Source organism: Equus przewalskii, chromosome 27, assembly GCF_037783145.1.
Source record: "Equus przewalskii isolate Varuska chromosome 27, EquPr2, whole genome shotgun sequence".
In the NCBI taxonomy this organism is placed as follows: domain Eukaryota; kingdom Metazoa; phylum Chordata; class Mammalia; order Perissodactyla; family Equidae; genus Equus; species Equus przewalskii.
This window is the reverse complement of record NC_091857.1, coordinates 16,779,430-16,793,632: the sequence shown is the minus strand read 5'-3', so window position 1 is coordinate 16,793,632 and position 14,203 is coordinate 16,779,430. Positions and strand designations below refer to the sequence as shown.

Below are 14,203 nucleotides of genomic sequence, written 5' to 3'. Positions count from 1 at the left end.
TGATACCCTATTTCATAATGTTTATTTGCAAAGATGCTCAGCAAAAGTGTCTCCTTGCCCCCAAAATTTTGGACTGCATACTATCATGTGTGCCGCACACTATTATACCCTCTTGGAGATTGGCAAAGAACATAAGAATATCTAAGGGTTTTTTTTTAAATTACTGTAATTCTTTATTTTTTATTATATTCTTTTAATTTTTATTTTTTATTGCAGTAACATTGGATTATAACATTATATAGCTTTCAGATGTACATCGCAATATATTTCTAATTCTGTGTAGATTACATCATGTTTACCACCCAAAAACTAATTATAGTCCATCACCACACATGTGAGCCTAATCTCCCCTGTTGCCCTCTCCCCTCCCTCCTTCTGCTATGGTCACCACCAATCCAATCTCTGTTGCTATGTGTTTGTTTGTCATTGTTTTTATCTCCTCCTTGTGAGTGAGATCATATGGTATTTGATTTTCTCCCTCTGACTTATTTCACTCAGCATAATACCCTCAAGATCCATCCATTTTGTCACAAATGGCCAGATTTCATCATTTCTTATAGCTGAGTAGTATTGCATTATGTATATATGCCACATCTTCTTTATCCATTCATCCCTTGATGGGCAGCTAGGTTTCTTTCAAGTCTTGGCTATTGTGAATAATGATGCAATGAACATAGGGGTGCAAGAATATCTGTTTTGAGAATTTCTTCAGTAAAGAGACATGTTAACCTGTATTTTTCCCTTACTTGAGTTGCAAGGTTTTCCCTTACACAACTTAAAAATTTGTCTGTCAAAACAAGTATTGCAAGAAATATAATTGGAAATTTGTTGGTATATAGTATTATCTTTCTGAAATAAACATTATCTTACTAATGAGTTTTCATTGCTTTCCTTTTCAGCGGACTGTGGAGGACCTTTTGAACTGTGGGAGCCAAATACAACCTTCACTTCTATGAACTTTCCCAACAACTACCCTAATCAGGCTTTCTGTAAGTCATTTCTTTTCCAGGCCATAAGAAACAAATGTCTACATCAAGGTTAGATTCCTCTCTTGACACAGCCAAGCGGATTCTAAACTTGCCAAACCTGGATACACCTACCACATCTATGAGATTGCTTAATACAGTGATAACAACAAGAATAACAGTAATAATAACTAACTTTTTTAGAGCACTTATTTCATGCCAGGCACTGTGCTAGTGCTTAATATATATTATTTCAGTTAATTCTTACAGTAATTATTTGAAGCAGGTGCTACTACTGTAATTCTCAATTTAAAAAGTTGAATAAAATCCAATGAGTCAGCGTTACTCCAGACACTGCTTTCTGAATCACTCCCTTGATTATGCATAGTATGTCTACAGTGCATATTAGAAGTTTGCAATTCGATAGAATAAAGTCAGTGGAAAGTATAAAAAGTAAAGAGCCAACTGTGACATCTACACTTTTTGTAGATATAGATGAGTGTCAGTAAAGCAGGCAGCTAGAGTAATGTGATTAGATTCTCAGTGAAAAGATGAAATAATAAGCAAGACAAAAAATCTGAGTCTAGAGAGGACTAGTTTGCTATAACTGCACAAAGCCTATCTCTAGGTCAATATTTCTAACAAGAGAAACTTAGAGCTGCAGAGAGATTGCAGTAACATACAGATTCCCCAGCCCATCCTACAAAGATTCCACATTAATAAGTCTGGGAAACAGACATGTTCCTCCCATGGCAGTACCTGGTCAGCACCGCCAATTTAAATGGAGAATTTGACCAGTGAAAGAAATGCTCCAATGACAGTGAAAAATGTATTGTTAGAAAATGTCAACTGTTCTTCCTTGAAATGATCCAGAGATAAGTTAAGTATCATTTTCATAGGAGAATAAGTCACTATTACAGGGAGATATCTGATCCAAAAAAATAAACAGCCATTAATCTAATTTGACTTGTATGGGGAACTAGAGATTATCATCTCTACTTTACATTGAAGATATCTTTCAAATTTATCACTAGAACAAAGTAATGATCTAAAAAATACAGAAATAAGTGCAAAATTCCGATAACAATTTGGAGAAATTTATTAAATGTATTGATTTATTCAACAAATATTTCTTGAGCACTTTACTTGTTAGGCACTGAGTAAGTCAAGAGAAAGCAGACATATTTCAGTCTAGATAGAGATTCAGATAAGTTGTCAGGCATTACAAAATGTCCAAGGTACTGTTATTAAAAGGGCAAAAGCAGGATGCTGTGGAGGGATGTAAGAGATACTTAACACGAATGTTCTGAGATAGAAGATCTTGACTTTTTCTTCAGTGTCCAAGCAAAATTAAGTAATGATAACAAATGAAATTGGAGGCGTGAAGGAATTTCACACCATGTTAAGCAGTTTGGATTTTATTCTGAGAGCACTGGGGAGACTTGGAATGGTTTACAGGAAAATAGTGATAAAATCAAGCTTGAGTTTTAGATGGATCCATCTGGCTGCAGGATCAGAGATAAGTGGCAAGGGAGCCATCAGCATCACCAATTAGGAGATGAGAAATAACAGACTTGAACTCAGATAGTGGCAAGAGAGACTGAGAAGTAAATGGAATTCAAGGGATATAGGAGGTGGTATTGACAGATCTTGGTGATTGATTGGATGTTGTAGGAGAGAGAAGGGCAAGAAAGATACCAGGGTTTCTGGTGGAGACCACTGTGAGTGGATGATTAGTGGTGCCATTTACTGAGATAGAAAGAATAAGAAGGGTGAGTTTAGGAAAAAGATAATTCCGTGTTCCCTTTAATACACGTTGGGTTTGAGAGATATATATATCCATAGACAGTAAATAATTGGATGAATTTGTCTGTTTGTCAAAAAAATGCAGAAAATACTTAGAAGTCATTACTATATTGATGAAATGATCTTCCCTAAGAGTGAATGAGATTGCTCATACAGAATGAGGAAGGGCCCTAGGATAGAATCTGAAGACTAAATTGTTTAAGGAATTAAGAAAGAACTGGAATGTTTATTGATACTAAGGCTAATAATTTTGTTTTGGTTTGATCTTTTCCAAAATGAACTACCAGCATACAACGTGTGCAAATAAAGATAATAATTACTTTAAAAATGTTAAAGTTTACTTGCCCTACAAATTACATTTTAATCACCTCATTTTCCTCTAACTATAATCATGGAAAATAAAATAAATGTAACTAGAATATTAATATCTTTTGATAGTCATAAATTTTAGATTGTAGAACTAAAAGTCTATATGCAAGCTTTGATTGAAATATTCCATTTTAGATAAAGAAGACAAATTCAATTATAGTAAGTTATTGAGAATTTAATTGAAATTTTACTATAAATATTCTTGACCAGATCAGTATATTTCCTCATACAAATATAAAAAATAACTTGGAATATTGGTTTTTATAAAATGCAAAACGATCTTTGAAAGTGATCAGAAATTCTCAAGAACGTGAAGCTTTTAACAAGAATCAAAAGAATTGTGCTCTAAATTAAACAAATGTGTTGTTCTTTCTTACTTCTAAGGTGTTTGGAATTTAAATGCACAAGAGGGAAAGAATATACAACTTCATTTTCAAGAATTTGACTTAGAAAATATTGCAGATGTAGTTGAAATCAGAGATGGTGAGGGAGATGATTCCTTGCTCTTAGGTAAGTCTGCAATCTAGTGTGAAAGTTGAATGGCTCAAGATGTTGGACTGGTGGAGAGAGCATTTCTTAATAAACGTAATCACTCTTTCTTTTATAACTAGCAGAATGAAAACACAACAGTAGAGTAACATGTCAAATTTTATGTGGAGTCTTTAATATATGGAGTATTTGCAATGATGACGGAATAATTTTCTTCTTGAGCATTCTTGGCAAACCAAAATTAATGTTCTTGATCATTACCAGCCAATACCAGCCAATACTAATTCACTACAATAAGCATCATACCTTGGAGAATAAGAACTGAGGACACCTTTTATGCAATTTTCTATGCACTCTGTGTACATCAGATGTCCAAAGATAGCTATTAAATCAAGTTTTATTTCACTTCAACCTAACAAAATAGTGTTTGTTATATAAAATTTTTAAAGAATTTTTATTTTATATTTTATTATCACTTTTTAAAAAAAATTATAGTGAAGTAACTTTGGTTTGTAACATTATATAAATTTCAGGTGTACGTCATTATATTTCAATTTCTGTGTAGACTAAATCGTGTTATTATTACTTTGATTGTCTGTGTGTCTAGTACTAGCTACCTCTATATAAGTAACTGAGAATGATTCAAAAATTGACCAAAGTTGGTTTTTCCCTATTGTCTATTGATCATGGATTTTTTTAAATAAATAAGGGGAACAGTGTACTGTTCTAGGGGAAATTATTGTACCTAGATCATAAAATACATGTTAATGTAATAAAAATCAGTCAAATATAATAGCTAGTATCTTAGTCAACTACTACCAATTTTTAAGAAAGAAGTGTGTTTTGATAAGTCATACATTAAATTATGAAAATGAGTAAAGGGTCAACTGGAATGCATGAAACAACACACTTTACAAGTAAAAGCGTTTTATCTAACTGTACTTTGGACTCATATTAATCATGTCCTATAAAAATCTGGGCAGATATCTATGGAATCAGGATACGATCACATGAATGCTGCTACCAACACACGAAGACTCCAGAGGGCACTTTCTATAGCAACAAAGGGCAGGGTGGTAGAGAGAGTTCCCCAGCCATGCTAATCCATCATCCCTTATGTGGGGTTCTTCAGCAAACTCCCACAAAGATCTAGAGTTCCAGCTTCCTGGGAGAGGATTTTGAAAGCCACCCACAGAAGAAATAAACAGTGAAAGTCTCTGTGAGGCTAGCAGGCTAGTGCTAGCAAGAACTGAGGAACTTCAAATTTGATTTTCGAATACACAATTATAAACGCCTTTCAAGTAGTTCCCCCATTTTCAGATTACATTGCCCTAATAAAAACTTCAATGTCCTCATGGTCTAAGAAAAATCCATTTTCATCATTCCACCTCTTAGTATCTACATCAATCGTTGAAAAGTAAATAAGAATCCCAAAAGAATCTCAGAATCATAATTTTCAAATTTGTGTGCAAGAAGTTCTTTTGAAACAGAATCGCTCTCAAACATTCCAATATATAAAATATTTAATAAGATGAACATATTTTTAATTAGCTTAAGTCTTTATTGTTGAGTAAAGAGTATTTCATTGTTTCTGAAACCCCCAAAGCCCAGTAATTAGTGCCAAGATTTGAAAACCACCATTTAGGTTTATATTATCTGTCTCTAATTAATCCATCGTTCAGACTAGGTTAATGATTCAACTCACAAAAAATATCAAATAAGTTTGGACAAAAATTTACTAAAGGAAACTATAATTTCTGTTATTTTATGAAGGTCTTTAAAAGCAAATAAATAATCATTTTTCCAGGACAACATGAGCTTTGAATAGTAGCGGTGTTACACCAGATAATATTATGAGTAATTCATCATTATAGAGCTTCAGAAACCTCAAGTAATATTGGAAAAGGTCAGTAGAGAAGTTGATTTTCCTAGAAGCAGTGTTCAAAATGTAAAGGAATATACACATTTATTTACATGTGCTGCTTCATGAGCAACCATGCTGCATGCAGTGTACCTCTAAAAGATGTAAGTGAGCAAAAAGGTGTATTTCCTTCTAGATTCAAAGTATCGTCTCACTGATGATCTCGTTTTTCTTTGGAGCAGCTGTGTACACAGGGCCTGGTCCAGTAAAGGACGTGTCCTCAACCACCAACAGAATGACTGTGCTTCTCATCACTGACAATCTGTTGACCAAAGCTGGATTTAAAGCCAACTTCACTACTGGCTATCACTTGGGGATTCCAGGTAAGCGCACTCGAGATTGCATGTCACATTGTAACTTTTAGAGCAAAAAGATAAAAGATAAAAGCCTATAGTATTTCAACACCTAAATACGATTTCAATGTTTGCATTCTAAGACACTCACTCTTCCTCAACTTAGTAAAGATTTTCTTCCTTTCTGAGTGCATAACCACTGTCTGAGTTGGTTCAAAGCAGGAATCCACAATGTTTTTCACTTCTCTGGTGTGTAAAGAATCGTGAATTTTGTTCACGTAAGAGGCCATTTTAAACGTTAGAAGTGGGATACTTGGCACTCTGAGGAAGGAGGACTGTCTGTCATGTTCCCTCTGCCAAGAGCATTTTCAGAGAACAGCAGGGAGGCAGACGAGTGAGCTGTTTGGATGCCAACAACATCCAATTAAAAAATTGACATCATTAACTTCTTGGAGACAGCGGGGTAAAGCCACTGCCATGAAGGATGAAGGAATTTGATGCTGCTATTTGCTGGCATGTACAACCTTCTTACTGTATACTTTTATTATATCTGTGACATAATCAACACTAAAAAGTGAAATTATTTTTTAATTTTAAACAATTTTAAAAAATTCTTTTTTTTGTCAAAATTGCATGCTCATCATGGGTATATCTGTGTCTTTATATTTACATGTAGAGGATGTGATATAACTCTTTGTGTTCAAGATTCTACAGAGAATTTTTTATAGCTTCCTGCTCCCCTGGACTATGATTTTTCTCACACTGCTGCCCCACAGATCTGTGGTTCTCTCCAGGAGCAAATATGTCAGGAAGACAGAATGCATGCTACTGCCTTCATCTACCTTTCCCTTCCACAGCAGACTGTGGTTGTTTTGTCTTTAACTAGAATGTCTGGAAAAAAGGTAGGGTTGGAACATTGATCCTCATCTGGCCTATTTTCTAATCCCATATCCATCTGTGCAAATATCTGTTCCTCCAGTCAGAACACACTTAGATCTTTGACTCCATCCCAGAAAGCTGTACACTTTCAGCTTTACTGCAAATATGGATGTTGATCCGTATCTTGTCCGCCCTCTGGCCCTGAAAGTAAGCCACAACAATTGTTATCCAAGCTAGAGGGGAGAGAGTGGTAGTCCAACCAACTAACTGCCCTTCTGGATTTTGTAACTGGTTTTAGAAACAGCTGCTTGCAACTTGCAAGCAACAGTGACATGAATCAATCAAAATAATCAATTAGTGAAGTAAACAAACACAAATAGTAAAGTCTATGAAAAAAATATAGCGTAAAAGAAAAGGAATAAAATCTTTGAGATCTATAGAAAATTAGAATTTGCTTAGAGTACATGAAAAAGGAGAAAATGTAGAAAATGACATGATTTGTAATGATTTTTACTTTATAAATTAAAACGATTTATTTTTAAATTGTATTTATTTATAATTATCTTCCAAAGTAAAAAAAAGAAAATTTATTGACATGAAAATATCAATTGATGTTTTATATTAACGTAAATGTATATGTATAAGTATCTGTGTGTATGATTTTATTTACATGTATATACTGTATATATATGTGCATATGCATATCTATAATTGGAAGCTAACTTAGAAGAGAATTAAATCACTGATTTGGAAAATATTAATTAAGATAATTTTGAGACTACAATTTTGAACTGAGTTACTCTGATTCTCTGACTTGATAATTATGTTGCTACTGATTTTACTATGATGACCTTGTTTGTCTGCCAATATTTTATCTACTATTTCAGTTTCTTTCTCTTTGTGATATACCTATTATTTTAATTCAACATTTGATTGAACTTATGTTAATCATTTGGTTTTCTGATGACACTTTTAAAGTGTAGATGGGTAATGGACGTAGATGAGGAAATTTTGGTAGTTAGTGTTTAGTACTAAGAAGAAAACAGATTTTTGGATGTGTATTGACTGATAAAAGCAAGCTAATTGATTCTTATAGTTACATACAAAGTAAATGACATAATAAAAAATTTGGGTAATAATAGAACATAAAAAATGGTTTCACTATTATTTTATTCATTTTTTTTTGAGGAAGATTAGGCCTGTGCTAACATCTGCCACCAATCCTCCTCTTTTTGCTGAGGAAGATTGGCCCTGAGCTAATATCTGTGCCTATCTTCCTCTATTTTATATGTGGAACGCCTGCCACAGCAGAGCTTGATAAGCAGTGCATAGGTCAGTGCCCAGGATCAGAACCAGCAACCTCTGAGCCTTGGAAGTGGAGTACGCGAACTTAACCACTACACTACCAATCTGCCGCCTTCATCATTACTTTTATACCTAAAATTATAACTCAATTTTTTTCTAAAATATTAATATATAATTTTTAGCTCCTGATAGCTTGCTGAACACCTGCCCCCCAAAATGATATTACAATTTGGAAAACCATGGCCATCTTTGGGCAGGGGAGTATTCTGTTGAATCTTTACCACAACCAGGTTATTCTTTCTGATTTGATTGGAAGTCTTTGTTAATGGTGTGAGTCGCACAATTTTTTGGTCAATTGCATACCTATTCAAAAACTCTGGCACCAAAATATCCATATTTCCACAAAAATTGCTTCACAAAAGCATGATCAGGAATGCAAAAGCAATAGATAAAGAGATGGAAAAATGTGCGAGTCTGATGGGCTTGCAGGAAAAAACACCAAACCACAATTTCAAAATTATAGACATTCCCAAAGGAAAAGAACCCATCAAAGCAAATAGTGAAAGGTGTGATGGGGGAAAAAAAATTATATACTTTCCGGATCTGACTAAAGTGACCTAAAAATCATGAAGTCTTACTATTTTCTATAAAAAATTGATAAGCAGGAGTTGGTGTTATAATATTTCCTGTTTAAATCTTTAAATTTCAGGAGGAAAAATTTCCAGCAAATTCCTAATCAGAATAAATATAATCATTGTTCAAAGGTGTTAAAAATCAGATCACCTTTATATTTTACTCATTTCATGATGAATACTTGAAAACAGTGGAGTGATATCTGTAAGTTTTTGAGGAAAAACTACTGCAATAACAAATAAATAGGGATCAGTACCATCTGTATTGAACTCAATAGAATTAAGTGCCCAGTTCTGCAGAGTATCTTAAAGTAGAGGAAGCAAATACCTAATAAGTATTCTACTGGAGGGGAAGGCCTCCCAAACTTTTGAAAGAAGTATTATATTTTTAAAGAAATAAAGATGAATAGTAAAACCCACAAACCTATTAAGAGAAAAAATTAATAGCTCTAACCAATAAAGCCGTGAACTTATCCATAAAATCTACAATTGAAATAATTATTGGGCATTCCACCATTTTCAAAAGAGAAAGTACCATGAAACAAAATTTTAGAGACATAGTAAGTCTTTAAACCAATATTTTAAATTATAAATGAGAGGGCAGGAAAGACAGGGAAAGATATGAATAGGTTGTGAAAAGGAAGACAGCAACAAATCTATTCCATCAAAAATATTACAGTTGCTAGTGTTTATTAGATTCTTATAATGAGATAAATACAACATCAAGGGTTTTGAAAAATATTACAATTTCTATTCAAGATAAAAACTAAAATAATTTAATTTATTGCTTCCATAAAATAGATACCAGATTTGTGGTGTAGGGGTTGATATGTTTGCTCACCTTTTCGCTAAATTTCGGTGACTACTATTATGTTCTTTAGGAAATAAATCATTTAGAGAAAACTCCCTTGATTGGAGCTAGAATGGAGTCTTCCATGACTGTCACCGTGTGGTGAATATGCTGGAATGTGGTTTCACATTCCTCCTGGACATGGGACAGATGCTGCTGGGGAGTAGAAAATGGAGTGATTGAGTCGTCATTGGCACAATCTTCTCCCAGTGAGATTTTTACATGAAAAAAAAATGAAAACCAATTACACAAACAGGGAATTGGCAGCAGAAGATAATCAAACTGGTAATGGAAAGAGAGATTGAGCACACATATCTGTCTATATTGGTGCTCTGCTTTGGTGATGATTTTGGGAAAAAGCATAAAAGGGATATCACAAATTTTCAGCATTTATGTGCTTCATTATCTTCTGAGATATTTTAAGGACACCTTCCAAATCATTTAACTGAAATATAAAATAATTGTAAAAGGTACTTTTGTATCTCCTTTCTTTATCCCTTTTTTAACTTTTCCATTTGTGTTAAATTAGAGTATATGAAATATAGAGTTATTGAGATTGGTCTATAAATGTCACTTCATTGCTCTTTTCTGATGCTCAGAGTCTTAATTTGGGATTCAACAGTGCTTATCAGGCAACTGTGGAAGTGGCAGCTGATTTCATTTAGGGGTTTAGAGCCCTCCCCAGATTGTGTGGCATGTGCCTTGGAGATCAATTCAGTTCCATTTAAAACCAAGCATATGTTGACTAAATGAGGCAGGGCTCCAGGAGACTTCACAAAAAGAAGAGAAAATCCAATTCTGAGCAATATTTCTTTTTCCTTCTCTTACCATGGGCATAAAACGATCAGAGATAGGACTTCAGAGGCCACAGAGAGTTAAACTTTTGCATTAGAGACTTCTTAGTGAAACTGAACTGGTATATGTTGCAAAAAATCGGAATCCAGTTCATGCATGTAAGGAAAATTTTGAAAGAGTTTATTTACACCTCTCATCAGAATTGACAATTTCTATTCAGTATAGCAACAATATCGTTTTGCCCCAGTCAGCATATTTTCATCCAGGGCATTCATCTTACAGACACAAGTTAATTTTTCTGTTTTCATAGGGTATAACCCTAAAACTTTAGCTATAGCACAAAAATGAATGACAATTTTCAGATATTTACACATTTTCATTCATATTTTTACTTAGGTATCTAAATTTGTTTCCATTCACAAATATGGGCTTTTCCAGTTAAATATAGCCAGATTACACTAGTAAAGGAGTAAAATTATCAATAAAGTTGTCTATGATTAAATTATTGGCATTGAGACTTCATCTTTATATGACCTTAACAAGCTATGAAAACAAAGTGATGAGATAATGTAAAAATAACTAGAGGTGACTAACATGCTATAAGTATATTAAGAATTTGATCATGGATATGTAATTAGTGCTGTCAACTTTTTAAATAAATATAATATATATTAAAGTCTAGATTTAAAGTAGAATATATAAATATAAATACAAACACATGTATACCTAGTTTAAGCCCTTCTATTTTCTAAAGGAAAATTAATACTAGAAAGAGAAAAGAAGAAGTCAATTAAAATATTAATGTTTGCTGGTAGAATGTGTAGTTGTCTTCATCCATTTATCATCTCAATAATCTGGTTAAAGAATACCTGTTTGTGAAACAAATTGATAATTACATATACAAGAACCTCTCTAATAGTATTATGGTTGATATATGTAACCTACTTCTCCCATGGGGTAGTAATTTGTAGAAACCAGCCCAGCCACGTCTTCCTTACAATATTTTTTTATTAAGGTAATTTAGATTTGTGTTGAAAAAATACAGACTTTTTCAAAGTTTAAAGTAAATTATGAAAATAGGTCCAATTATTGTTGTAAGATATGCAGAGGAAGGATTAGGTATGATTTCTTGTTGTTTACATGTTATCTGGAGGGGAACGTAGCACAACCAGCACATGAAAGTAAGAATGTTAACACAAAAGTATCAGTGAACAAGATAGTTTTTAAATGTTATTATTCTTACTGTTAAGAGTATTAATTTTTGAGCATTCAATTATTCCTGTTGGTGTACTAAACACATTTCATTTTCTTTAACTTATCCTCATGATACACCTAAGACATAAGCAGTATTTATTCCTATTTGTCAGTCAAGGAAACTGAATCTCAGAAAGATTAATTTATTTGCCCAAAGTCAAAAATAATAAAACGAAAGTGGCTAAATTGCAGATCAAACCAAGGTCATATGATTCCAGAGCCTATGTTTTAATCAACATTCAAATTCAAATAAGTAAGCTTTATCTTCATTGTTCATAGAATTAATTTCTGTTTTTCAAATCAATGGAGTTACCATCAGACAATCAATTGCCTAATTTAAAAATATATTTTTTGCAATAATACTTTTAAAGATTGCTTTATATTGTGTCAATTCTAGTAACGCTCATACTGGTTTTTGAGGCATCTTGCTCATTTAACACAAACTAATTCACTTAACATTTAACAAATATCTACTGATTTCCTACTTTGTACCAGGCATTTTAAATAAAAGTGGCTAGAGTGGGCAGCTTTCAGCTTTTCACCATTGAGTATGTTGTTAGCTATGGGTCTGCCAGGTAAGGCCATTATTATGTTGAGGTACATTCCCTCTATACCCACTTTGTTGAGTATATTTTTTTTATTATAAATGATGTTGAATTTTGTCAAATTCTTTTTCTGTATCTATCGAGATGGTCATATAATTTTTGTCCTTTGTTTTGTTAATGTGGTGTACCATGTTCATTGATTTGCAGATATTGAACCATCTTTGCATCCCTGGAATAAATCCCACTTGATCATGGTGTATGTTCATTTTAATATGTTGTTGAATTCAGTTTGTTAATATTTTGTGGAGGATGTTTGAATCAGGGATATTGGCCTGTAATTTTTTTTGTAATGTCTTACCTGGTTTTGGTATCAAGGCAATGCTGACCTTGGAGAATGAGTTTGGAAGTGATCCTTTCTCTCCAATTTTTTGGAATAGTTTGAGGATAGATATCAACTCTTTTTTAAGTGTTTTGTGGGGTTCACTGTCAAGTCATCTGGTCCTGAACTTTTGTTTGTTGGGAGTTTTTTGATTACTGATCCAATTTCATTATTAGTAACCAGTCTGTTCAAATTTTCTTTTTCTTCCTGATTCAGTCTTGGAAGATTCTATGCTTCTAAGAATTTATCCATTTCTTCTAGGTTGTCCACTTTGTTGGCATATACTTTTTTGTAGTATTCTTTTATGATCTTTTGTAGTTCTGTGGTGTCAGTTGTAACTTCTCCTCTTTCAATTCTGATTTTATTTATTTGGGCCCTTTCTCCCTTTTTCTTGATGAGTCTGGCTAAAAGTTTATCAGTTTTGTTTAGCTTTTCAAAGAACTACGTCTTAATTTTTTTGATCTTTTCTGTTATTTTTTAGTGTCTATTTCATTTATTTTACCACTTTTGTCTTTTGAACTCCATACCCAATTTATAAGTGATTTATCCACTACCTTTACTATATGTTTGCCTTTATCTGTGACTTTTTCTTTCATAATTTTCTTATTTCTCTTTGCTGCTTTTATTTTCCACTTAAAGAAGTTCCTTTAACATTTATCATGAGGCCAGTTAAGTGGTGATGAACACCTTTAGTTTTCACTTGTCTGGAAAACCCTCTCTCCTTCCATTTTGAATGATAACCTTGCTTGATAGAGTATTCTTGGTTGTAGGATTTTTCCCTTCACGACTTTGAGGATATCATGCCGCTCTTTTCTAGACTGTAAGATTTCTGCTGGGAAGACAGCCGATAGTCTCATGGGAGTTCCCCTGTACATAATCTGTTGCTTTTTTCTTGCTGCTTTTAAGATTCTCTCTTTAATTTTTGATCTTTTAATTATAATGTGTCTTGGTGTGGACCTCTTTGGATTCATCTTGTTTGGGACTCTCTGTGATTCCTGGACCTGGATGTTTGTTTCCTTCCCCAGGTTAGGGAAGTTTTAGGTATTATTTCTTGAAATAAGTTCTCTGTCCCTTTCTCTCTCTCTCTCTCTTCCTTCTGTGATTCCTATATGCAAATCTTAGATTGCTTTATGTTGTCCTCATTTTTCAAAATTCTTTGTTCTTTTTTCTGTTCAGTTTGAGAGATTTCCTCTACTTGGTCATCTGGGTGGTCGATCCATTCTTCTGTATTATCTAATCTGCTGTTGATTCACTCTCATAAATTTTTCATTTCAGTTACCATATTCTTCAGCTATGATTGGTTCTTTTCTATATTTTCTAACTCTTTAGTCAAGTTCTCACTGGGTCCATCCATTCTTCTCCTGAGTTTGGTAACCATCCTTATAACCATTACTTTGAACTCTTTATCAGGTAAATTTCTTATCTCTGTTTTGTTTAGTTCTTTTTCAGAGGATTTGTCTTGTTCTTTCATTTGGACCATGTTCTTTTTTCTCCTTATTTTTGCCTAATTCTCTGGGTTTATTTCTGTGTATTAGGTAGATCAGCTATATCTCCCAATCTTGGAAAAGTGACCTTAAGTAAAAGATGTCCTGTGAGGCCCAGCAGCATGCTCCCGTCTAGTCACCAAAGTCAGGTGCTCCAGGGATGTCCTCCATATGGGGTGGGGCTATGACTGCTACAAGTGCACTGGTAGGCAGGGCTGGCTCCTGGACTAGCTGGCT

The 14,203-nt window shown here is 33.6% G+C and overlaps 1 protein-coding gene across 2 annotated transcripts in view; it reads left to right on the top strand.

Annotated features, from left to right (window-relative positions):
* TMPRSS15 (transmembrane serine protease 15) overlaps window positions 1-14,203 on the top strand; it is a 128,790-nt gene that overhangs the window by 63,372 nt on the left and 51,215 nt on the right. For both annotated transcript variants that reach the window (XM_008520245.2, XM_070597419.1), the window contains 3 exons: window positions 900-989; window positions 3,525-3,650; window positions 5,733-5,873. In XM_008520245.2, the coding sequence (XP_008518467.2) occupies window positions 900-989; window positions 3,525-3,650; window positions 5,733-5,873 (357 nt within the window). The remainder of the gene's footprint in view (window positions 1-899; window positions 990-3,524; window positions 3,651-5,732; window positions 5,874-14,203) is intronic.